The 25608-nt window shown below is 34.2% G+C and overlaps 2 protein-coding genes across 5 annotated transcripts; both read right to left on the reverse strand.

Moving 5' to 3' along the window:
* Positions 1 to 1059: 1059 nt before the first annotated feature.
* On the reverse strand, positions 1060 to 2766 carry LOC114729139 (uncharacterized). Its single transcript, XM_028916106.1, has 2 exons — positions 2517 to 2766; positions 1060 to 1535 (listed from the first exon to the last, which is right to left on the reverse strand). The coding sequence occupies exons 1-2, from the start codon at positions 2649 to 2651 to the stop codon at positions 1080 to 1082; spliced, it is 591 nt and encodes a 196-aa protein (XP_028771939.1). The 5' UTR covers positions 2652 to 2766; the 3' UTR covers positions 1060 to 1079.
* Positions 2767 to 7035: 4269 nt separating this feature from the next.
* On the reverse strand, positions 7036 to 18301 carry LOC114729133 (calmodulin-binding transcription activator 4). 4 transcript variants are annotated; one of them, XM_028916100.1, is made up of 15 exons: positions 18185 to 18299; positions 17915 to 18069; positions 17051 to 17176; positions 16819 to 16934; positions 15840 to 15928; positions 15547 to 15592; positions 13034 to 13493; positions 12184 to 12302; positions 11885 to 11975; positions 11582 to 11799; positions 9673 to 10337; positions 8483 to 8886; positions 8307 to 8392; positions 7779 to 8072; positions 7036 to 7396 (listed from the first exon to the last, which is right to left on the reverse strand). In XM_028916100.1, the coding sequence occupies exons 2-15, from the start codon at positions 17922 to 17924 to the stop codon at positions 7304 to 7306; spliced, it is 2817 nt and encodes a 938-aa protein (XP_028771933.1). In that variant the 5' UTR covers positions 17925 to 18069; positions 18185 to 18299; the 3' UTR covers positions 7036 to 7303. The 4 variants fall into 4 exon arrangements, with proteins under 4 accessions (XP_028771933.1, XP_028771929.1, XP_028771932.1 ...); XM_028916096.1 differs by having other exon boundaries at positions 8307 to 8886; positions 18185 to 18301; XM_028916099.1 differs by having other exon boundaries at positions 8307 to 8886; positions 17907 to 18069; positions 18185 to 18300.
* Between the last annotated feature and the right edge of the window lie 7307 nt (positions 18302 to 25608).

Raw genomic sequence — 25608 nt, forward strand, 5'->3', positions numbered from 1 at the left:
TGCTTGGATGGGTTGGATAATTTGAAGGAGAGACATGCTTGTGTTTTTAACGGTAACAAAGTTGATCCTGGAAGAGCAGTAATATTAATCGCGACAAAAAGGAACAGTGTCACGAAGCTCATGTTTGGCAGGACTTTCGGAAGGTGAATTGAAGATTATAATTGATGGTTCTTGTAATGGCTCTTCTGGTAAAGCTGGTATTGGAATGGTTGTTAAAAGTTACATGGGTTATCTTGTTAGCTTTTGGAAGGTCACTTGTACCTCAGCTTTTGCCTTGGAAGCTCTCACTGTTAAAAAAGCTTTGCAATTATACTGTCATGATGCCTGAAACTGTCTGTGCAGAACTGTTTCATATGTTGCGGACGAAGAATATGGGAGATTTGCCATCATTAGTGGTCCTTTTATTCTCTTCTGCTACAGCTTTTGCTTTCTGGTCTGTTCGTTTCTTTGTACCACTTTCTTCCATGCTTTTTCGTACTAAACATTTTTCCCTCAAAATAGATGATGATGGTGATGATGATGACATGTTCTAAACTGTTGCGTTCCAAGGTCAAGCAAGATGATGTGTTGTGCATTTATCTTCCACATGCCAAGTTCGGTTAAGGTCGAAGTCGAACTGTCAATAATTTCTTCCTAAATTGAAGTCGGACATGGCTAGTGATTTTTTTTTTTTTTTTTTAAAAGAAGGGTAAGAATTTAATGCATATTTCTATTTTCACCTTTGTTGAATCTCCATATCCATATAACAAGGGTTTCGATTTCTCTTTCGAACCATACCTGATAGCAGTTTCTCCTTTTCAACAAGTTCAATGCCAAAGACAGTGGATTTACCATTTATAACGAATGTTTGCACGCATCACCATTGTTCAACCAAACAGAGAAAAACATTACATTTCACAAATTTATGAGTACAATCGAAGAAACAATCGTCTGCATTTATGCACGTAATACTTGAAAAATTTTCCTTGAATTGATTGACATGCGAGAACAGGAAGAGCCACTAGTCATTTTTTGTCCCCTCCATTTAGTCCCACTTTCATCTTTCCAACGTTTTCCAGAAAAAATAAAACTGGTTTGTCTCATTCTTCATCATTGGAACCTAAATTTGAAATATCCATGGGAGGCATATCTGGAATCTTGAGAGAGGGAAGAGCAGAAGATTCTGATTGGTCATCTTTGTCATCTGCACGTAGGCCATTCATATCTGGCAATTTAAACTTCCCAGTGAACAAACTTCCAAAGGCTCTAAATGGATGGTTCAGTCCATCTTTGACTTTCAAAACAAGAGAGGCCTCTGATATTTGCCAAGTTACAGTGAGCACAATCATGACCGAAAGAAGACAGTGAGTAATGAAATTCTGCCTTTTTAGATTCTTCAGTTCTTTCACTATATCATCATTTCCCCTACATCTCTCACCTACTTCATCAACTTTGACATTCTTGTTTTCTGCCTTTTCAGCTGCAGAAGGTACTATCTCTGTGGGGCTAGAAGCTTCAGATTGCTCAAGCGCGCCTTCTCCTTTCGACATTTCTAACTGTCAATTATTTGAGCAAGGGTATATATCAGTTGTCTCTTCATGTTCAGTAGCGTGCATCAATCTCCAAACCATTTAGCCATCATATGAATCACCATTTTATTCAAAACACTGCACCAGGAATGAAGAGCGAACTATACAAGAATTCAAGAACCATCATATGCATGGATGGAAAGGCAAAATACTAATGGACCGAACAAAGCTCATCAAGCATTCAGAAGCCTGTACACTATCTCCGTCCAATTTCACCAATCTTTGGCCAATTCGCAGGGAAATTGATAAGGAGCATTATTTTGAACAAGTGACAAGCACAATGAAACAGCAGAGCATAAACATGATTGAACACAAATCAAAGAATTTCTCGGCAAGGGAAGATATTCGAGCTACTATACAATTTTTCTTGAATTTCATGATTTTTTTTCTTTAAATAGTTTCCGCACATAGTTGATTGTGATTTCATTCTTGTTTAGGGAGAAACTTCATTTTTATTTGTACAGCATTTTCCATATGTTTTAATGGGGTCTGAATATTATAACAGAAAGTGAAGTGTTCTTGAAAAATCTTTAACTATCTTTCATGCGCTTAAGAGAAAAGATCTCCAGTTGTATACGAAATCAATCATGAAATTGAAAGCGAGGACACCATTTATATGGGGAATTCTATAAACGCATCTGCGCCAAACAGCCTGCGATTAATGAAGAGGATATATTGATAACAATCAGACTTAGGGATCAGAAATCTAAAACTGCGCTCTATGCCATTGAACAATCAAAATTGGGCAAGAGCCAAACCAGCAATATGTCGTAGAGACTTTGGAGCTCAGTCTATAAATCGGAGGTGGCCGAACAACACAAATGAGGACTGAAACCAAACTGATTATGATCGGCATGATAATCATCACCACCGGAAGGAATTAAAATAATAGAGCTCTGTTTTAATGGATGAAAGAACTACAAGCAGTGCTCGAATCCAGAATCTTACCTCAGTGAGAAGTCGCGAAAGAGCGAGTTGGTATTCAGCATCGTCGTCTTTGGCGTCAAGAAACTGATTCCTCTTCTCTTCTGAAAGACATTGAATCGCGTGGTTGATCAGCTCAAGCTTCCGATTTTGCGCCATGGACTGGATAGAGACGTTTCCAGAGTTTCGTCTTCTTTTGGATATCAAACTCACATTTCTATCCTCACCGCCAATTGCAACTGCAGGCTCTTCAAATATGCCTTTTTGCTTCCCATCAGTCTCAAATCTGTCATTTTTTTTTGGGTAGATGTATTGGGGAAAAAAAAACTTATTCCGCATAAACTTGATTGGAATAATTTGAATAAGCTTCGTTCATAATTTTCGCTCAATTATCAATACGGTGCATGCTGTTTGTTCAGGATCAATTACGTCCCTATAATTCATGACCATATAAAAATAGGAAATGATCGGATACTGTAATTTATTTTACAACCCTTGATATTTGGTGAAGATATATATACTAAGTAAACATCTGAGATCTGTGCGCATATATAATAAGTTCATTGTTTTTCAAGATTGAATTCAAATTCTTAGCATATTTTTTTATTTTAATAAAATGCAGAAAATAACTTTTAGTTAAATTAAATTGTATATATATAATTCCAGATAAGAATTTTGCTGATTCGAATATAAGCATAGCTGTTAATTTTTTTATGGAATTTTGCTGATTCGATTAATAAATATTATGTATATAATATTTATTATATATATTTGTATTTGTTATTAGAAATATTTTATATATATATATTTATTTTTGCATAAAAATTTCATAAGTGTTTCTCAACTCAACTAATAAAGGTTTCAATACGCGTGCAAGAGGTTTTAAGATTGAACCCACACTCCTTCACAAATTAGTTCAATTTGTGACGTGGTGATGATGTGGACAAGACGATGACATGCTAACTTATAATGATAGACATGTGGCAATGACGTGGGCAAGGTGATGACATGGCGGCTCATAATGATGGACACATGGTGATGACGTGGACAATGGGAGAGAGGAGGAGTTGAGGTGGTGCCGATGATGACATAGTGGATCATAATGATGGACACGTGGTAATGACGTGGACGAAGAGGTAATGTGGCAACATGAGGGAGAGATGAGTTGGTGAGGTGGCAGTCATTGATGACATGGCGGCTCACAGTGATGGACACATGGTGATGATGTGGATGAGGGGATGACATGGCAGCATGAGAGAGAGAAGGGAATGTGAGGTGGCAGTCGGTGATGAGGTGGTAGTCACAAACATGACACGTGGCGGCAATCAATGCTTGCTATATGGTATTTTAAATTTACAAAATAAAAAAAATTTAGCAACAGATTAGTGATGGAATTTTCCATCACAAATCTATCACTATTTTGTGACAATTTTTGTGGGATATTTGTCACTAATTACCAATAGATTAGTGACATAAATTTTTCGTCACTAATTCCCATCACTAATTTCTCAGTAGTCTGTCACTAATTAGTGACGGAATTTTGAATTCTGTCACTAACTATTTAGTGTCGGTGGAATTAGTAATGGAAAAAAATTCTGTCGCTAACTAAATTCCGTCACTAATTTATCGCTAACTTTGATTAGGGATGGAAATTCCATTATTAAATTTCGTGGCTAATTTGATATTTTTTTGTAGTGGCAGTTAAATTTTGATTATTGCTCTATAACTATTAATTTCTAGTGCTCATATATTCATACACAACACCCCATCCCATAATTTGATTAAAAGTTCAAAAATTAATTAACTTTGATTAAAAGTTTAAATGAAACGTGTGTCTTCATATAAATACACACACTCCTGCTCGTACATTCATTTTAATTCTCATATGTTTTGGAGTAAAAAAATAAAGGCCAAAGTATAAAAAAACTCCCCTAAACTTTAAGTTGATTGCACACAACTCCCTTAATATATTGAACTTTAAAATTAACCTCCTTAACTTTTTATTTTTAAGCCATAAAGCCCCTGCCGTTAGTTTTTCCGTTAATTTGTTAACTAAGATTGCCACACCATATTAGTGAGGATTATGTGGCATTTAACATGAAATAAAATTATATATCCAATGACTAAAATGTAATTCTATCCTTCTTGTTTTTGTGATTGTTTATATTTTAGCTGCGGAAAGACGCAGTGATTTAGGAGAAGACAGAGGAATCGAAGACCAAGAAGCAAAGTTTGTGATTTCTTCCTCTGATGACATGAACAATTCCAAAGTGAGTACCTTATAATCTTCTTGTTGCATTAGTCATCAACTTCATTTCTAGGTTTGCAAATTTCTCAGAGTATCTCCTCTCCATAAAAGATGAAACCAAATGCACAACACCAAAAATCACTACTTAGATTCTAAAAAACACCAAATATCTCTCTCTCTCTTGTTTACCCTTTTCCACATCCATAATTGTGGCCACGTTGCAACTTTTATGGTTGATGAAATTTCTTCTTGTATTGATGATTTTGAGATCATTTTCTTCAGTGGGTCATCATTTTCTAAGACAACCTCGCACATCCGGGATTTTGAATTCTTGGCATTAGGGGCAGAAACTACAAACACGAGCTCTTGGGTTTTCATCACTTCGTCTTTCCCAGAATCACTTCGTGTGAAGCTTTCTAGGGCTTGAACTAAAAAACCATAGAGATAAAATTACATTTTGACCAGTCTTTCAAGTTGGCAAAATTATTAGCCACATGTGATGCCACATAATTCTCACTATAATATGATGTGGCAGTCTCAGTTAGTAAGTTGACGGAAAACTAACAGCAGGGCCTCATGGGTAAAAAAACAAAAAGTTAAGGGAGTTAATTTTAAACTTCAATATGTCAAAGGAGATATGTGCAATCAGCTTAAAATTCAAGGGAGTTCTTTATATATTAGCCTAATTTTCGCTCAATTATCAATACGGTGCATGCTGTTTGTTCAGGATCAATTACGTCCCTATAATTCATGACCATATAAAAATATTTCTTGTGGTTTAAAAATGGTGTGCGAGGAGGAGAGAATTATTATGATATACCACTTCATGCCCTTAATATAAAAGTTTATTTGATTTTTATTTTGATCTTACATATATGACTCTAATTCATTTTGTTTCTCATATTTATATATTTTTCTTCAAGTTAATCCTTATAATAATGGTAGTTTTAGTCCATACACTTTATTAGCAAGGATATTTTAACAAAAGACAACACTTATTTATTACAAATAACTAAATTAATTTTTTAATCTACTCATGCCCCTTTACCAATATAATGACAAACTCCAACGTAGGAATTTACAAAAAACCTTACAGGTGTCCAACGTTCTTTGGATATGAATTTGCAGTTTAATCGTTTTTATAATTGCATGCCTTTTGTTAGTATTACTTCCGCTCCTTAATATAAGAACTAGTTGATTAATCTTTTTTTTAGGAGCACCCACCACCCTAATCTTTTTTTCAATGCAATTTTACCCACCATCTATTTTTTTTAGTGCAATCCAACCCAATTCCAATGGACCCCTTAACATCGATTAAGAATTTTTTTTTTAATAAGTCCACATCAGCACGGCTAAGAGGATTAAAATTGACAGATAATACAAAGAAGGGAAAAAACAAACTGAGCTTGTTCGCCCACTCTGCAAGCACCGGAACCCCACTTGTTTGTGCGATTGGGAACACTAGTATTTGATGAAGGAGAAGGCAACAAATTCGTGCAAGGAAAGTTGTCTTGATTTAGAAAGGTAATAATCTTACTTTGAAATTTTACTTTTGTTTTCCTTCATACTCTGTCTCATTTGTTTTAGAGGAGCAATTTGATTTTGCAAGTATTGGAACCCTAAACGAATTGCAAATTCCAGCAGCAAAGATCACGAGGAAGACGGTGAATAAAAAATCTCCATTGCTAAGGTAAAATCGACCTTAGCAAGCATTAGAGCCGGTTAGCCAAACATCGAGAATGGGCTCCAATTCTTGAATATATATATATATATATATATTAGAGAGCTGGTCTTCTCAAATACATATTTGAGAACTGGTCTTCTTGAACACATATTCGAGAACTGGTCATTTTCTGATTATAAAACCCTTTTCAGCAAACCCGATTTCAAATGTGGAACCATACAAGGAAAACAAAAAGTAAGGTTGTTATCTATTTAAATCAAGACAACTTTCCCTACATGAATTTGTTGGCTTCTCCTTCACCAGATGCTATTGTTCCCAATCGCACAAAACAGGTGGGGTTCTGGTGCTTGCAGAATGGGCGCACAAGCTTGGTTTGTTTTTTCTCTTCTTTATATTATCTGTCAATTTTAATCCTCTTAGCTGTGCTGATGTGGACTTATAAATTTTTTTTTTCTTAACAGACGTTAGGAGGTCCGTTGGAATTGGATTAAATTGCACTAAAAAAATAAATGGTGGATAATGACTGGAAGTATCTGCCGATACTGATGAACAAATTGGCTGCGACCGAAACATGTAAAAACAACGGAGGACGCATTGACACAGTAGGGATATGAAAGAAGATTTACTCTCCATTAAAATCATACGCTACCAGCATTGAAAGCCATTATTATTACATTTAACTTACAAGGATTCCCTTTAGAAGCAACGTCTTCAAGATCATCACTAAACAGACTTGCTAGCTTTACAAACTAAAGGATTCAGCTTGTTCTACACATCTAAATATAGATACACAATCAAACCAAAAACAGAGAGGAAAAAGGGTGCAGCCAGAAACTGATCAACCAGAGTCAACCGGAGTCAGGAAGATACTTCTAGGATCTAGAGAAGCTGGTTTAAGTCATCATCTTCCATATTGGAAGCCTCCTGCAGAAAAGATAACGGTACTCCTTGACTTGTGCTGCCGACTTCAGCCTGCAAAGGAATTTGATCAATTAACTAGTTCTGCAGGGTCCAAAATAGTGGCATAGTGAAGCCAGCCAAATGCAGAAGTAGCTCTTTGCTGATACACGTCATGGCTTAAAGAGCATTTAAAAACTAGACCAATTTTTATCAAGTCATTTTTATCTCATTTCTAACTATCATAGTAAATATTGCCTTGCACATGCTTCATTAGCAACACCTAGAAATTGTTTGGAGCAATTGGGCAGACACCTTGGATCAGTTAGTTCTGTGACGATTTACATCATTGATGTATTAACTATTCCAAATGCACAAGGTAGAACAAACAAATGCTCAAGATGTGTCAAGTGAAAGAGAGGATCCATGTTCAATGATTTCTTCTAGCTTAATATACCTTAGCTTGACGAAACTTTTCAAGCATGCGATGATATTGTTGACGAGCATTTGGAGAATCAACCATGGACAACACCCGTGAAACAGCCTGTTCAACTGCTTCATCTACTTTCTGTTTTCGGAACACCTTGAGAATGTCTTCATCTTCATTTTCATCAGTTGAGTTTCTCTCCTGTCGAAAACCTCGTAAACCAGCTCCTTTCCTCTTCCATCGTAGCACAGCCTTGTCAAAGAACCCAACTACCCAACATATAATCTTGTAGTGCTTTCTAGCCTGGTAACCCCTTACATGAGCCTGCACAAAATAAATAAAGATATAACTGGGCTTATTAATATAGATATTTGTAGTTCAGTGAAAGCATGCGCATGTGCATGCATCAGACATGCACACTGCTCAGGGTCTCTAATGTGTTAAAGCAAGCATTTTATCTATTTTTGGAAAAGAAAATTACACAACTAAGCATAATATCCAGGTATCCGCATCTATAGCTCTCAGTTCATTTTGTGCGGTGAAAATAGAATCCGATACCTGTATCTTCACTACTTTCTTACGTAATGCTAGAAAATCTTTGCGGCCTTTCCATCCTCGATATTTCTTCTGAATTGATATGGCGGCTGAATGGTAATCACGTGAATTATGAGAGGCAAGTTTTGACATGGCAGAAAGCTCTGGAATGTTATCACTGATACCGTATCGATCCATACCTGCTGCAGAAATGGCAGCTTCCCTCTCTATCCTTTTCCTAAAGGAATGAGCACGAAAAGCAGACTGTATACGTGCAGCTGCCTGAGCTGCATTACGCACAGCAGCCAAAGTATGTTTGAGTGAAATCTGATCTTCACTGGCTGTTAGATGCTCCGTGGAGACAGTACTTACAGTTAACTCTGCTTCAAGCTCAGCTGAACCTTTAGACAGCTCGCTTTCTTCCAGGGTGAGGGAAGATAAGTGGCTTGTTAGAGATACCTCAGAAAGATAACCTGCCAGACCCTTATGCCCACTGTTGGCTGCGATAGAAGCAGCTGTTTTACCGGTTGGATCTTGGGCAGTTGGATCTGTCACTGCTCCAGCAGAGGCACCAGAGGCTATAAGTGAAGCAACCATTTTTTCCCTATCAAGAAGTAAGAAATAAAATTTATGGCTTAACATGCAGATGTGGCTTCTATTGAAACAAGAATTTGATTAATCTTGATATACAGTTAATTTTCTTTATTAGAATTAAAGCATTCATTTACTTCAGTCAATTACAATTATATACTATGTTCCCTGATAAAGCTGGCCCAATAATGTCAGGCAAGAAAAGCCATCATTCTTAGTTATTGATAGACCCATAAATTGGTCCATTAATTACAGGTCCTAATTAGGCAGACAACTAGGATAAACATCGTAGGGAAATTACAAGTTTTGAAAGGCAGACAACTAAGATAAACATCGTAGGAAAATTATCAAGTTTTGAAAGGCAGACAACTAAGATAAACATCGTGGGTATATTATCAAGTTTTGAGATGATATAATAATTATGTGTTCGTTCAGCAATGTGCAAACTTCTTTGGCTGGAAGAAATAGTTGGAGCTCCATGTTAATTTGTCCTCCTTTTTTGTTCCCTTTCCTTCAAATATGCCCTCCTAACGGAAATATACAGATTTATATTTTGTTTGTTCTCTTTCCTTCAAATATGCCCTTCTAAGGGAAATGTACAGATTCATATTAATTAATATAGTTTACTCAGCAATCTAAAATATATGCTTTGCCAATCTTCAATAGGAATGATCCTTCTATACCAACAATAACACCCTTAGTTCACCCAAAAAAAAAAAAACCCCTTTAGTTCACCCAAAAAAAAACCCTTCAATAAAATAATTGAAATAAATAAGATAGCACTAGAGCTTTTTATTACCTCCCAAAGCGTGCAGCCCAGTGTAGGGCAGTCCATCCACTGATGTCACGGAAATTTATGTTCACACCACAGCTGAGAATGGGATTCAAAGCCCACTCAAAACCCAACCCAGCAGCCATGTGTATAATGCCCTGCTCCTTTTTGGACAAAGAAGAGCCTGTCTCTTCATTTCTTTTGTGGGATCTGGAAGAAAGCCACGACAGCAGCTTATCCTTTAGAAGCTCTTCAAGAAGCCAATCAACAGTACCAGATGAAGTTCCACTGCCAACTAGAAGAGCCTCAATAACATGGCTCCACGAATCATCATCAAATTTCTGTTTATCCAGTTCATAATTTCCAGATTCCGTCGTAGAAGAATCAGCAAGAATTATCTGCGCAAATCTAACAAGTAATAACAGTTCTTCAGGACTTCTAGTGGATTCTGCTTCCAGTGGATTGCAGTGAGGGCAACTATCCTTACTGCGATACTGAAACTCACGAACTTCACTGCAGGACTCCCGATTCCCAGAAGTAATGCATAGAGTAACCTTTCCAGGAAGGTGAGATGGAGCTTCGCAACGGATCACACCATCTTGAATTATTTCAACAGGAACTTCAACATCACCAAACATGCAAGCCCAGGTAGAACTTGTAGGAGGACAAAGAAATGATCCCACAATGATAACCTGAGTATACAACTAATGGCTTTAAATTTCTAATTTAGACAACATTAGTAGCACATATAATCTGAGGGATTAAGAGAGCTGAAAAGGAGAGAGACAGTGACACACTTCTGTTGTTTATGTCAAAAAATGGCAGAAGCAAAGAGTTTGCATGATATTCACTATTAATTTAATATGAACTGGGCTATATATGTAATTGCATTATAAAACAGCTTCAGACATATTTCAAGCCTTCAATTATGTTAAGCATTCACATTTTTTGCACTCTTCAGGAATTTATAGGGCAAAGTACTCTCCCCTCCCATAAAAGATGCCCAAATTACATGTTTCTTACCAGTGGAAAATTACACTCCCCTCCCCTGGAATAAAATGATGAGCTACCTAGGTCTCCACCGCAACAGAAGATAAATCACAAATACAGCTATTCTGACCGAAACACCCGAATATTTATTATTCATATGATACAACAGGTATTAAATATTTATATGATCAACATAAAATAATCACCATTTAACTTTTAGAATGAAAGAACTCAGGCGTTTGAGCACAAAATAAATAACATCATTGCATTGTAGGTGATATTTTTAATAAAATAAAGGAAAAAGCAATCTTTTGATTTCTATAGTTTTCACTCGATTATAACTTTAACTTTAACTTGGTGCAATTTGATCCCTAGAGTTTTAGCTCAATTGAAACCTGATCCCTGAACTTTAACTCACTGCAACTCAATCTATATAGTTTTAACTATTTAAAACTTTAGTTTCCAAGCTTCATGCAATATATAATTTTATTTTCTGAAATATAGGGACTAATATTTTAAATGGTTTGAGCTGCATCAAGTCACAGTGGAGGGATTGAGTAACAACTGAATCAAAATTATAGGGACAGAATTGTGTCAAGTTAAAGTTTAGGATTAAGTTACAATACAGCCAAAATTATAAGGACAAAAAGAATAATTTTCCTAAAATAAATAAAATATCATCAGAGGATATTTTGGTCATCTTATAGCTTCAAGGGAGGTTTCTGTATATTTTTATAGTAGAGGGGAGAAATGTGTAACTTCAACATTTCTCAAGGGAGGGGAGAGTAGCTTTAATATTGAAGAGCCAAGATACACTCCAAGAATCACAACTACCCACAGAAAGGAATACAATACTATTTATAGCTTGAAATATGACAGAACCTGGAGCACAGAGTCATAAATCATTAAACAGAGCACGACAAGACATAAATTGAATGGCACAAACCTTCGTGGCTTCATTAGCATAACCCCATCCTGGAGATACTTCCTTAATTGTGAACTTCTGCTTTTGTGCAACAGTCAAACTTAAATCTACATCCAGAGGAGCTTCAACTTGGTTTTGGTCAAAAAATGATGCATAGTCCAAATTAGCTTCTTGAGTTTCTATAGAAGAATATGGAGAAAATCCCACTCCATGAATGTCTTGAGTCAGTGAAAAGGCAGCTGGTAAGATGAGGGGAGTCAAACTTAGGAAGAAATTCCAAACAAGTAAAAACAGTTGTCAGCACCTAATCACAATAAATCATACATTTTTCAGCATTGTTACTGCCAAAGCTTATCCAGTGACTGCTTTCCTTGTTGGCAATTGGTAACCTTCCCGAAGAAGAAAGTGAGTTTTCCTGTTTTAAGCATTAATAAAACTGTTACTTAGTGAGTAGAGAAAAGGAAAATAAAATAATCACCATTGAGATAACATAGCCGAAAATAAAAAGTATAGTTGTTTAGATAAATCCACAAACCAAGGTTCGAATATATGAGCAAACATAGAATTCAAACCAATGTATGCTGTAAAATATATTGTATGAAATATGCCGTAGCAATACTAACATTTCCAGCCGGTCTGTACACATGTTTCTCCTGCAAATTGGCTGAGGACAGGGGCTTGCATGAATCCAGCATCTCCTTCCAGTATAAAGTCTTCTCAATTCCATCAGAGCAATTATGGCCTGGTAATTTCATGAAAATATTCACCACTGTCATCCATTTGAAAATACGCTCATTCTTGTTAAGTGAAGTTTAAGAGTGGGTAAAGAGTTTATTTATTAGGTTTTAGTACGAATAGGGGAAGACATGGGTATAAGGGGTGTCTAATGAGTGAGATATGCATTTCTATGTTTCCAATTACCATTTGGCTTTACTTCCATGTCCTGTGAAATTTAATTATAATGAAGAGAGTAGAAAACAAACAACAAAGTTGTGAAATTGATGGGTCCATACCCATTGGGTCTTGGCCCATTAAAAAAACACACCAGCGAATAAGGAAATAGGATAAGGGGAAGCAGTGGAGGGGATGTTGAGAGGAAAAATCTCCCACATACAATAACGCTTGTCTTTGATGCACACAAAAGGCTGCAGGGTATATAAGTTATGCTAGGAAAGACAGGCCCTTTGAAACTTGCACTAGAAAGAAGGGCAAGCTGGGCCCAATAAAGCCAGGGCAATAGCCTGGAAGCGGGGGATAGATTGAGGAGAAACTTTGGCAGGTAGTGTCAGCATGTCAGGGAATTAAGAATAGAGGGAGTGAGTCATGGTTGGCATCTCCAAAGGGCAAGCAGAGCCCATGATAGCCAGCATCTCTATATCTTAAGGGGTTTTTTTAACACGTTTTCAAAGATCCAAATCCTATTAAGTGACCAAATTAAAACATAACTCAGAAGCACAAGTCTCTCGACATAACCTTGTCTGGCACCATGTCCATCATAAGATTGGCCTTGATCACTCAGTGCAGGCCAAGCTGCAGTAACATCTTGATTGTTGATTGCCATTGTATTTTGTTGGGGACTAGAATCATATGTGTTCTCCTGCTCACTGCTGAAGGAATCAATTTCTTTGAAGATGTCCTCATTCAAACTCAACTGCTCCTCCAGTCGGCGCAAGGCCTGAGTAACCTCAAGTTCAGGTGAATTTCCTGACTCCGCCTCTGTTCCATCCGAGTGATTTTTTCCATTAGTCTTGATGAATGTATCAGATGTAAATTCTACTGATCCAGGACTGGAAAAACTCTGATTAGGTTCATATGAATCACCAAACGTGGATGTTGACCCCAGCTTCTGGGTAGCGTATGAGCTAGGACTCTGAATAAATGCAGATGAGGAGCCTGGTGACTGTTGTGTGACAGGTCCAGAATTAGACCTTCCCTACACATGCGAGTGTGAAGATAATATCAAATTCAAAGCTAGGATGCACAACTGCATTGCTTTGCACATGGTGCATGTGATTATACAAATGGATCAAGACTCGCGAAAATATAAGCCATACCTCAATTTCATCCCTACATATTAAGTAACAAACAACAAAGGGTAAAGGTGCACCTAACACCCTGAATTATTTTTGAAGGTGTATCCAGTACCCTAAAGTGCAACTATACCCCTAATCTATTAAAAATGGAGCAATTTCACCTTCTATTAACAGAACTCTAACTCTATTTGACAACTAAGCATTTTTTTTCTCTTAAAAGACACGTAATATCCAAAATAGCTACCTGGGTATTAAAAAAAAAGAAGATGAAAAGCTAAACCCTCCTCAACACAAAAAGCGATCCCTCCTTCCCATTACCGTCTCCAGCATCTTCTCTGATGACCCAGTAAATAACTGTGACAATGGCCTCCTCTAGTAACGACAACAGTGGTGAGAGTGACCTTCTTCATCGAGTGACGACCACCTTCTGTCTAATGGCCTGATGCAAGCAAATGATGGCGCCAATGACATCTTTCATACAGCGACAGCAACCTCCGGTGAACAACAGCAATGACCGAGATCTGGGGAGCAGACGACGTTTGGTGGGGTATGTGATTTGAAGAATAGCAACGATGAGATCTATAATTTGATTTTCGTTCTCTGTGCTTATGCCATTCCATTTCCATATCAAGTTATGTATTCATCAAACATGTAAGGACCTAAAATATTTAGTTTCTTGGATTTGCCAGATTTGAAACATAGAGTGTCGATTGGGTAACTTCAATTCTTGATCTGATACTGTCATCCCATCTTTATCTGTTTGTTTCTACAGTGAATGAGTTTTTTTTTTAATTTCTTCATTATCGGAGATTTTCTTCCCTCTTTGAAATCAAAGTAGCGATTAGCTTGTTTGAATGAGGTGTTGACAGCAATGTAATGATTTGCTTCCATGTTTCTAAGTGCTTTGGTTTAACTCAGATGAGATGGATTGGGATCCAGATCATATGGATTTTTCTTTTGATGATACACAGGTGGCAGTTTGTGTCATTATTAAAAAAAAAAATGTTCGGCTATCAAACAGAGTTATGGTTCCGTTAGTAAAGGGGTATAAATGCTCCTCTATTGATACATTAGGGGCAAAATTGCACCTTTAAATAGTTTAGGGTGCCAGGTGCACTTTTAAAAATAGTTCATAGTGTTAGGTGCACCTTAACCCAACAACAAATTATACAAATATCTTTAACATGTCATGTATAAAGCCCAAAATCATTCACAACAGGACAGACTAGGGTCTTAAACTATCAGGATAAAGTGTAGTTAATGTCAAGAAAAAAGGAAAACAGCAGTAGTTTAGAAATAAACATAATAATGGAGTAGGCACTTGGGAAGGCAAACTTATGGTTGGAAAACAAACGTAGATGAGTAGAAAACATAAAAACGTATGTATTCAGAAATGGAATTTGAACTAAGTTTTAAGGAGAAGAAAGAATTGTACCGGATAAGGACTTTCATTCATCTCACAACATAGTCATTTTCACTTTCTATACATATATATATTTGAGTAATTTTGAGTAATGTTGATAGTTGATATAACACACACAGTTCATTAACTGGACGTTATCTGGAAGCATGCATACACACTCAATAAAGGGTTTTGGAACTAGAAAAAGGAAGATATGGTATCAGTAAAAGATAAGATTCAAAACACTGCAGCTGTAAAATGCCAGTAATAATGATGGTAAAGGAAAGACAGAAAACTTGAAAAATCCTGAGCTCAAAGATATGTATATAAACTGTTCATAGACTTTTGCAAAGGTCATTTACTGAAAGTTAAAAAGAATACAAATACAAGGGGCTTTACTTAGGTAAAACTGCAAATGATTCAAAGTTTAAAACTTCACAAAACAAGCAAAATATTGTACAATTAAACATCACAGAACAAAACACTGCACATGATTGAATGGTTGAAAGTGCTAATTTTAACTAACCGAACATTATGATCAGAAGACTCACCTCACTGGTTTCTCTGTAATGTACCAGAACAATATGCTCATAAGCCCTGTAAAGAAACAATAATACGCAAACAAATGTTACCATACAACACAGTAACATAAAAAAGAATGCATCGTAAAAGTTACAAATTATACTAAAAGTTAACTGTGTTTGAACATGAATTCATCAGAGGCAGCTCTAACAGCTACCTTCAGTAATAAAATTTTCCCAGAAGTTGCAAGTACATATGTCTTTGAAGAAGATGTAGCTTATTATGAAGTATATGAGACAGCTAATAGACAAAATGTACTCACGGATCCAACATCCAATAGCTTCGCCTCTGAAAAGTGGGGTTCTGCTCTCCGTGTGCATAATAACAATTTAAGGCTTCAACATTTCCAACCTACCAATGATCATTCAGATGGAGGAAATCTAAATAAAATTTGATTGAACATTTTTGCACAGCAGGAATAAAAACAATGATCAATCATCTCCACTATGACTACAAAATAGAGAATCATTAATATCATGCATTAAGAGCAATTGACAAATTGTTTTTTTTGAAGCATTGTAAGGTCTGTGTCATGCAGAGATGAGTTAAGAAATAGAAGTTAATGATAAAACTTTCAATAGGGGTCTCTAGATAAATTCGAATATAATACCTTGTGTCAGCATGCTTGGGTTATCCACAACGGTTTCTAACATATAATTTTCAAGACTAGAGTGCAACTTAATTTTCCTTCTCATTCATATAGACACTGTTTGGGATTGCATTTTTACGATAAGACCTTCACCACATAAGAAATTTGTAGCTTCTTAGGTTTAAAGTGAGAAAACAGAAATGCTTGACAAAGAAGGAATTATGTAAATACTAAATAAAACAATATGATATCAACGTCGCACTTAAGTGCCAGGCTCTAGCAAAAATTCGAAATGTTGAGAAGAAAAAGGTCAAAGCTTGAATGTGTATTAAAACCCTAAAGCCCGAAGACCTAAGCAATTTCAATTATGACTAGGGTTTCATACATTGTTCTACCTGATTCTTTTGCATGAAAAAGGAAAACTGTGGGCATCAATAATTTCATTGGAAATCGTTCCTTTCAACATATACTTGAGATCTTTTTCAAACAAAATGAAACATATCATATCATATGCCCTAAGCAAGTCGTCCCAATTACATACATGGAGGGAAACAAAGAGAGACAGCATCACATTAAAGAACAAACAACAAAATAAACTTTTCTTTTCCTAGGAAGGATAATGAATATAAAACCACAGACACACTGACTGCACCTTAAGTCGTTCATGTGCTTCTCCCACAGTTCTTCCATCTCTTTTCTTCCGCCAATTATGACCGTCTTTTCGAAAAAAGCGTAGAACTCTTCTGTTAAACAGAAACAAGGATCCACCTGTTGAAACAGATTATGATTATATTGACAACCAGCAATGTGTAGTCCAGTTACAATCAGAAATAGTAAAGGATGTCACATATTTTTATCAATCAGACAGAGAATATGAATGTTACTGGATGGCTGTTGAGGGGTCTCTTGAGTAATCTGATACTGTTCATGATTCTGTAAAATGTACATCACCTCTGCAGGCTTCAGCCATCGCTTTTGAGCTTCTTGGTACAGATCATTAATATTGTAACCTGAGATAAAAATTATAGTAAGTCATCCAATTTTGAATTCTCATCATTACTTGCCCCTCACTCCCTGTCTCTCCCCCCCCCCCCCCCTTCTTATTATCCAAGAATCTACTGAGATGGAAAGGACCGAGGCCTTTCACTGCATCACGGATCACTATATGCAGTCACTAAAGACTTAGGTCAACTTTTAATATTCGTACTGATCATCAAGGATTCCATAACTAACGATTAGTCTGTCTTGGAGAGGACTAAAGTAACGAAACAAACTGAACCCTCAATTACGCAAACTTGCCTTTGGAAATCGTGTACATAGATGTTCGTGTCCCTAATGGTTTACAATAATTAATTTCAGGAAAGTTCTATAACCAAAAAAAAAAAAAAAGCACGGTCCCCACTTTACTTGCCTCAAAGAGATATAATATAGATGCATACAAGTCACAAGTGGCGCGGTCGTCAAATGCTGAAATGGTTAATCACTCTTTCACTCGAATTCATACAGTCTAGGTGTTAAAGTCAATCATTTTTAGTGCTGAAGCCTTTACTTTTCAGCATTGAGGTCTTGAACTAAGATTTCAAACCAAAGGAAGAAATTTCCGTCAATTTGATCCTTGTTAATTCAAACACAGAGCAAACTGAAGTATAACGATCAAGTACAGAGGGAAACCGGCAAGCCGAAGGCGTCGGCCCCCAGCAGTAAAATACATACGCATAAACGAAAAGTAAAGAGATCTACATGTTTACCAGTTTGCATGGTATCCAATCTCAGTAAAACCAGAATTGGTCAAATTGCAGAGAGAGCATTCCAATTCGAGTCAACTGAACCGACGAAGACCAGAATCGCCTCGTACGGAACCGAAAAGCCTGCTCGAGATTTGCTCCACAGCACGAAACGACCACTGAAGAAAGGACAGAGGAAAAAAAATTTTGATTCAGCGCCAACAAGACCCAAAGGATCAAGAAACTGAAATTCCAGTGAATCACTTCGAAACGACTTCAACTTTAAAGACTCACAGAAATAGGCAGAACAAAGACGCTGAAGCAGGAGAATGACCACTTATTTTAACTGGGACTGGCGCCTGGCGCTGCAAATTGGGCCTCTTTCACGAAGAGGAAAAAACCGAACGGGAAAAACGCAGGTGAAAAACACTGAGTGGCACAAAAAACGTCAACTATACCTCAAATCAACGAAAACGAAGTCAAATAACTAATAATAAAAAAATCACACCAGTATTTTTCCTACATTTATATAGAATTATTACGTAAGTAAACTAAATTAAATTAAACTCTGAAAGTAAACAAACCATGGTCAATGCCCAAAATCATGAATAGTAGACTCAACATTTCTGAAGAAACCAGAATGATGGATGGATTACGAACGTATAATCAATATTTACGCAATTTGAAGCACAAAAATTACGGCGATTTATCTGGAATTTGAGGGCATACTTTTGGATGGGAAATTTCTTTGCGGTAGTAAATTACACGGAATTATGGTACAAATCGCGCAGGTTCGATCACATCTAAATAGTTTTCGCTGACCTAATGATTCAGCTCGCAATTCAGTCTAATCTTTTAATCCATCTGAGCATCATCATTGTTTAAGCAAGTAGCAAAGCCAAGTTGGTCCCGTCAGTCTATACAACGTGCCAAAGAAAAAATGTGTCGTGTGTGTGTGAAATGAAAAGCCCAAGCTTGCTGAAGGAATTTTCTCAAGGGAGTGTTTGTTTACTTCGGTATTTCGTGGTTGTTGGGGAATGGGGATGGACCTTCTTGGAGTTGACGTTGACATCGCAAATGTCAGGAGGGGTAGTTTTGTAATTGCATCATCACTGCCGTCAAGACACTGTCGAAGGAATTCCGGGGACGATTCCCGTGTGTCGCCCTTTCCCGGTCCCCTTTTGCCAAGCAATCACAGTGTGCCACGTCTCAAAATATTATGCTTTCCCCCATGACAACCTCGGTCAGGGCGTTGGTGGATTCACCCCCTCTCTTTGGGCTGTGAAATGGTAGGAATTCGATGATTTATGTTTATATCTATATTTATATTTATACATACACTAGTCAAGCGGACAAAAATAAACATATAAATCACGTGTGTCATGTTGTTTCATTGCTTATAGCGGGTGAAGGCGTCTCAAGTCAAGAGTCAAGATTCGTGTGCTACGGAATACGGACAATTTATAATTTAATAAACACTAATAAAATTTTTGCCAATAAACAGTAATAATTAATTTGATTTCTTATTGAAGCAGAATTATTTAAAATCTTAGGGATAATTAATTTGCAAGTCCTTATAGTTTTAACTAATTTTGAATTAGGTCCCTAAAGTTTTTTTTTCTTTTTATTAGGTCCTTATACTTTCACCTATTTTAATTAGGTTTTTATATTTATTTTTCTTTTTATCAGGTCCTTATCAGTTTCCCTTATTTTTAATTAAATCCCTGAATTTTTTATTCTTTATTTTATAAATTCTAATAATACTATTCTATAAACATAAAATAGTATATATTATTTAATATTAGTTTATAAACAATAATATTCTCAAAATAATGAATTATTATAATAATTTTATTTTTTTAGCAAGAAAATATTAATTGTTCTAAAAAAATTTCCTGAATTAATTAATTATATTACTTATTTTTATTATATAATTATTAATTTAATTTTATTATTAATATATTTAATTAATAAATAAAATTAAAACTACATGGACCTCGTTAAAAATTGAATGAAATTATAAGAACTTGATAAAAAAAATGCAAAGACCTAATTAAAAATATGTGAAATAACAAGGAAAAAAAGAAAAATATACAAGGATCTGATTTAAAATTAGTTGAAACTACAAAAACTTATAGAATAATTAACCCAAAATCTTAACGCGACAATAAAGTTAGAAGCATATTCCTCCAGTCTATCTATTTATAAAGTAAAAAGAGTGTTTTTTTTTTTCATTCTATTTGTAATTGAATGCAAAATTATTTACGTCATTCCTTTTTTGTAGAGGGTGTACTTTCGACTTCATAAAATATAGAGTATATACTACTTTCAGTCTTTAATATAAAAGCTAATTGACTAATTTGAGTAAATTAAAAAAATTAGTTAAATTAATTATTTGTAATAAATAGGTATTATTTTTCCTAAAATATTCTTATTAATCAAGTAAATTGGCTAAAATTACTATTATTACAAGGATTACCTTAAAAAAAAAGATAAATATGAGAGATAAAGTGAATTAGGGTTTTATATTTAGGACTAAAATAAAAGTCAAATGAGCTCTTATATTAAAGATCAGAAGTATTATTAAATAGAAATAAGATGAAATTGAAAAGTTATTAAATTTTGCAATGAAATTGAACTTTAATGTTACGTATGGTAGGAAGCATTAAAAATAAAAGATTGTGATTGAGATTGCAATTGAGAAAATCTATTAAAAGAGTATTTAGTATGAGTAATTGCTTGTTATATGAGATTAGCCAAACCCATGTATATGGGATTGGAGAATACCATAGGGGAAAGTGGTATTCTCTAATCCCACCTCGATGGGTTTGCCTAATACCATATAAGAAGCAATTACTCATACTAAATATTCCTCCGGTCCTTAATATAAGACCCATTTAACTAATTTGATTAGATTAAGGAAGTTAGGTAAGTTAGTTAATCATAAGAAAAGTGACATATTTTTCTAAAATACCATAATCATCTTTCTTAATACTCCCTCTCCCTCTTTTACTTGATTATGGTTGAGGGAGTATTCATAGGGATAATTTAGAGAAAATTGATAAACATAAGAAAGGGGTCTTATATTTAGGACCAAAACCAACTCAAGAATTGGATCCTATATTAAGGACCGGAGGAGTACTATTTTAATGATTTTTTTTAATTGTGATCTCAATCTCAATCCTTCATTTTTAATACTTTGTACCAAACATGGCCTAAAGGTTTTTTTTCCCATTTCTATAAAACATATAGAAAGTGAGGGGTACAATTGTTATTGAATTAATCACCCATTTGTTTCAGCAAAATGACATCCATTTATACTCTCGATGGTATTATTAAAACCGAAGCCAAATATTTGCTCAAAAAAAAAAACGAATTAAAATAAGGTGTTCAAATCAATAGATGGATGAATCGTTCTCTTGACTAGTCCAATTAAAAGATTTAAATGGATTAATTGAATTAAAATTTTTTTCTTCTTATTAAACTTGAAACGATGTCATGTTGAGTTAGAAAAAAAAAAAGTAGTTTATCATATTTGTACTTTAATAACTTTAATTTTTTATTATGTGTGATCTATATATAAATATTCTATTGATTTGTAAATTAATATCTTTTTATTTAATATTACTCTTTTTAGTATTATATATGTATGTGGATATTTTTATATTTTAATCAAAATTATGTTATTATAATCATGACCGGTTTGATTCTAGATTAACATCAATTTTAATCATTAATTCTTGAATTACTATCTCCATCATTCAATAACTGGTGTGATTTTCAATACCCTGGCATTCTCCATATAATTACAAACTTGACCCCAACATACTATCAGCTAGTAAATCAACCAGACGCCTCTTTCTTTTTTGAAAAAAAAAAATTATTTTTCTTGGATACAATAAAACATGGACACCTAAAATTGGCATCAGATTCAAATTTGATTCATGTGCAATTATTTGAACAAAAAGAGAATAAAGATCTATTATTACTCTCTTCCTTTCTTTCTTCGGTTTGTTTGGTTATTTTCTTTTGTTTTTTTGTTTTTAATTTGCATGGGTTCAATTAACCGTGGTAGTGATGGAGCATGGAACGCCCGGTGATGATATTTTGTCGGGAGGGATAAGGATGAAGTGCGTCAGCTTCAGAAGGGAACTGGACTTCACAGATACTTTGAAGGATCAGTGATTAAGCCCACACCGTATTGTCTTTGCACCTTGATTCTTCTTTTCTTTTCCCACTAACCCCCACTGGGCCGCTATTAAACCTAAACGCTCTAACGTTGCGGTTCTGCTCACGGGAAAAAACCTAGATGAACATACACATATAGAAGCCAATGGGAGTGGCATAACCTATGAGACCACAAGTTCAAATTTTGTTATTGATAGACGATTTATAAGCACCTCTATAAACACTGTTTGAGTTTAGACATATGTCCAGATCCTAACAAGTCTCCGGACTCAACTAACTCACTTCAACTTTTTATTATAAAAAGAGAAAAGAAAGGAACTAGGAGTTGGGAGAGGTGCCATAAATAAAAGAGATTGGTTCTTTATAATGTGACGAACCAATGGTCGAATTCTTATTGAGAGAAGTGTCAACATTTATTACTCGATAATACCTTAAACAAGATTGTTTCTAATAGAAAAATACATGTGCATGGCCAATATATATATAAAGAGAGAGAGGGAAAGAGAGAGTCAAGACAGAGGAACCATATTTGCGGATAGCAAATATTGATCTTTCTCAAAGTACTGAGAATAACGGGTAAATAATTCCCAAGTACTCCATGCGATTTTTTCAATTATAATTTTTTGAATAGGTTTGATTTTTTTTAATAAGTTACATTTTAAATTGTTTAAAATTTTGATATTTTTTTTAATTTTTATCTTTAATTGATTTTTTCCCTCTCACTCACACACTCTATAAATAAGAATATATTTAGAAAAAAATATATTTTATATATTTATTATTTTTAATTAGTTTTAACTGAATTTATAATTAACATATTTAATTATTGTAACTTATAAAATGGATAGGAAAAGGTAAGATATTATATTTACATGCACAAAGGTTAGGTTGGGCCAAGAAAAAGCATGCATAAAGGGTTAGAATTAAAACCCCTAATCATTTTCTTAGGTAATAAGAGCTCCTATTACTCATATCAAGCTAAGTTGGTGATCAATGCATGGACATATATTCAAAAGCAATATTTTAAAACCCAGATCGGGTGTCAAATCAGAAAGACTAACGGGTTATGATTCAAATGGTCAGATCGTTTGGACCGTCTGATTAGACCAGTGACATAATAATTAAATAAAAAATAGTATTATATACATATATAATAATATATGTGTAAAACATAAAATATATAATTGTTAGGTAATTTAAAAAGAATGATTAAATAGTTGAATTTCAGGTTAGGGAAGAGAATTAAAATAAAATTATCTGTTTCATATTAATTAATTTTAATATAAGTAGCAGTAGATTTTAATTTACTTTCAAATAAAGCAAAAATTATACATAATAAATAATTCAATATAAATACTTATCAATATAATCCATTTCTATTTTGGCACTCGTGCTTCACATCCTTTGCTAAAGAATTTGATGTATGAAAGTTTAGATTGAAAACAATTTCATATATTTTTAATATTAATTTAATTTATTTCAAATTTTAAGTTTTTAATGTGATTTTTTATCTACCTTGCATTTCCGAGTCTTCTCTTTGAGTTTTTCGAGGTCTGCTTCTCTTCTAGGTATCGTTATCTCTCTCCAAGCTCAGCAGTCTTCCTTTTTGATTTTCGTATTCCCAGTCAAAAGCCTTGTCCCATACCGTACTGTCGTTTTTGTGGCAGTCTCCCAATAATTGCAGAGTCTGCGGCCCCTAAAAATAATATTAAAAAATTACAATTAAGTCTCACAAAAAAATTAAAATATCTTAATAACAATCTTAACTGCTTATAATAATAAGTTCTATAATGAGAATAACAACTTTTAAGATTTGTTTTTTAAATTGTTTTTTTTGTTTGAGACCTCATTATAATTCTTCCAAAGATAATTGGTAGTGTTTGTTGGTTACAAATTCCGTTTGCCTTGCGAGAAAACATCTTATTCTCAGTCGTATCTCTGGAGCTATTTATTATTATGCAGTTTACTGTCTCCCATCTTTAATAAAGATTTAATTGATTAATTCAAAAAAATTATAAAAATTATTAAATTATTTTAAACTATTTATATTTATTATTTTTTAAATTAATTTACCTCATTTATAAATTGATATATAATCTAACGATCCACATAAATATTTTAGAGATGTCTTATAACATATGTTATAATTAAATAATTTAACAACTTTCTTAATCTTTTTAAATTAGTCAGTTGACTCTTATATTAAGAATTAGATTTAGTGTATACTTACCTAATAAAATAAAACCTATTTATGGCTTGTTTGGAATGATACTAAAAGTAGTTTTTTAATTGTGATTTACATAATACATGGTAGGTATATAAGAGAAATTTTGTTTCAAATAGCATGAATAAGTGCTTTTGGAATCCCAATCATAATCCCAAATTAAACAAACACCTAATAAAGTAGTAATAGCTCTCATCCTTAATACTACCTCCAATCCTTAGTATAAAAGTCATATAACTAATTTGTAAATATTTAGAAAATTAACTAGTTTTCTGTAATACATGAGTGTTAATCTTTTCTAAAATACTATTATTAATCATATGCATTAGAATAAAAATCTTTTAATAGGTGTGATCACCATGGGAACTGCTTTAAAAAAATAAATAAATATGATAGACAAAGTGGATCGGGGTCTTATATTTATGACCAAATTAAATTCTAACTAACTTCTATATTTAGTATTGGAGATAGTATATAAGAGCTATCTGAGAGTCGTATTTGATATTAAATACAAGACCTCAATTTACTTTATCTTTTAAACTTATGGTTTAAGAAAACCAACACACATTTGTTAAAATGAAGAAGTTAACTAATTTTTTTAATATCTTCAAATTAATTATTTAACTCTTATATTAATTATTGAATATACTAGAGTTAAAGTTTTTTTGAGATGGTGTTGTTTACTATAATTAGAAATTTTCAAAGCAAGCAAACTTAGGGGGCTCAGATTCCTTGACAGTTCAGTTACACGTGGAGTCCATGTCCTTGAACTAATGATACAGATACACCGCCTCCTTTGTGCAAATTATTATTGCCTTTCATTTTAAATCCACGAGAGTACGAGTTAATCAAGAAATTTGCTTTAACCATAAATATAACACTTCAATTTATTTCAAAAGGAAAAAATCAGACTAAACTGGCTAATTCAATCAGAAAACCAGTGAACTGGTATCAAACCAGATAAATCGGGATGAATTGGTAATGAACCAGTTTGGATCATTAAATTGTTATTGGTCCTATTTTTTCTCATTATTTCAATCACTATAGATTTGAATAAATTATAATGATGCTTTTGGTATTAATGATTATTAATTTTAGTTATTAACGTTATTATTACAATCAAACTATTATTGTATTTTCTTGTATTTTGTTATTAGTAATTATTAATGTTATTATATCTTGTTATTTTCAATTAAATTTTGTTATTTTAATATGATTGGTTTGATCATGATTTGACCTCGATCTGACTCACTAACTCTTAAACCATTATCTTTACAGATTTAGTTCGGATCCGATTTCTTTGTTC

Source organism: Neltuma alba, unplaced genomic scaffold (genome assembly GCF_004799145.2).
Source record: "Neltuma alba isolate B1F8T4 unplaced genomic scaffold, ASM479914v2 tig00012607_pilon, whole genome shotgun sequence".
NCBI lineage: Eukaryota > Viridiplantae > Streptophyta > Magnoliopsida > Fabales > Fabaceae > Neltuma > Neltuma alba.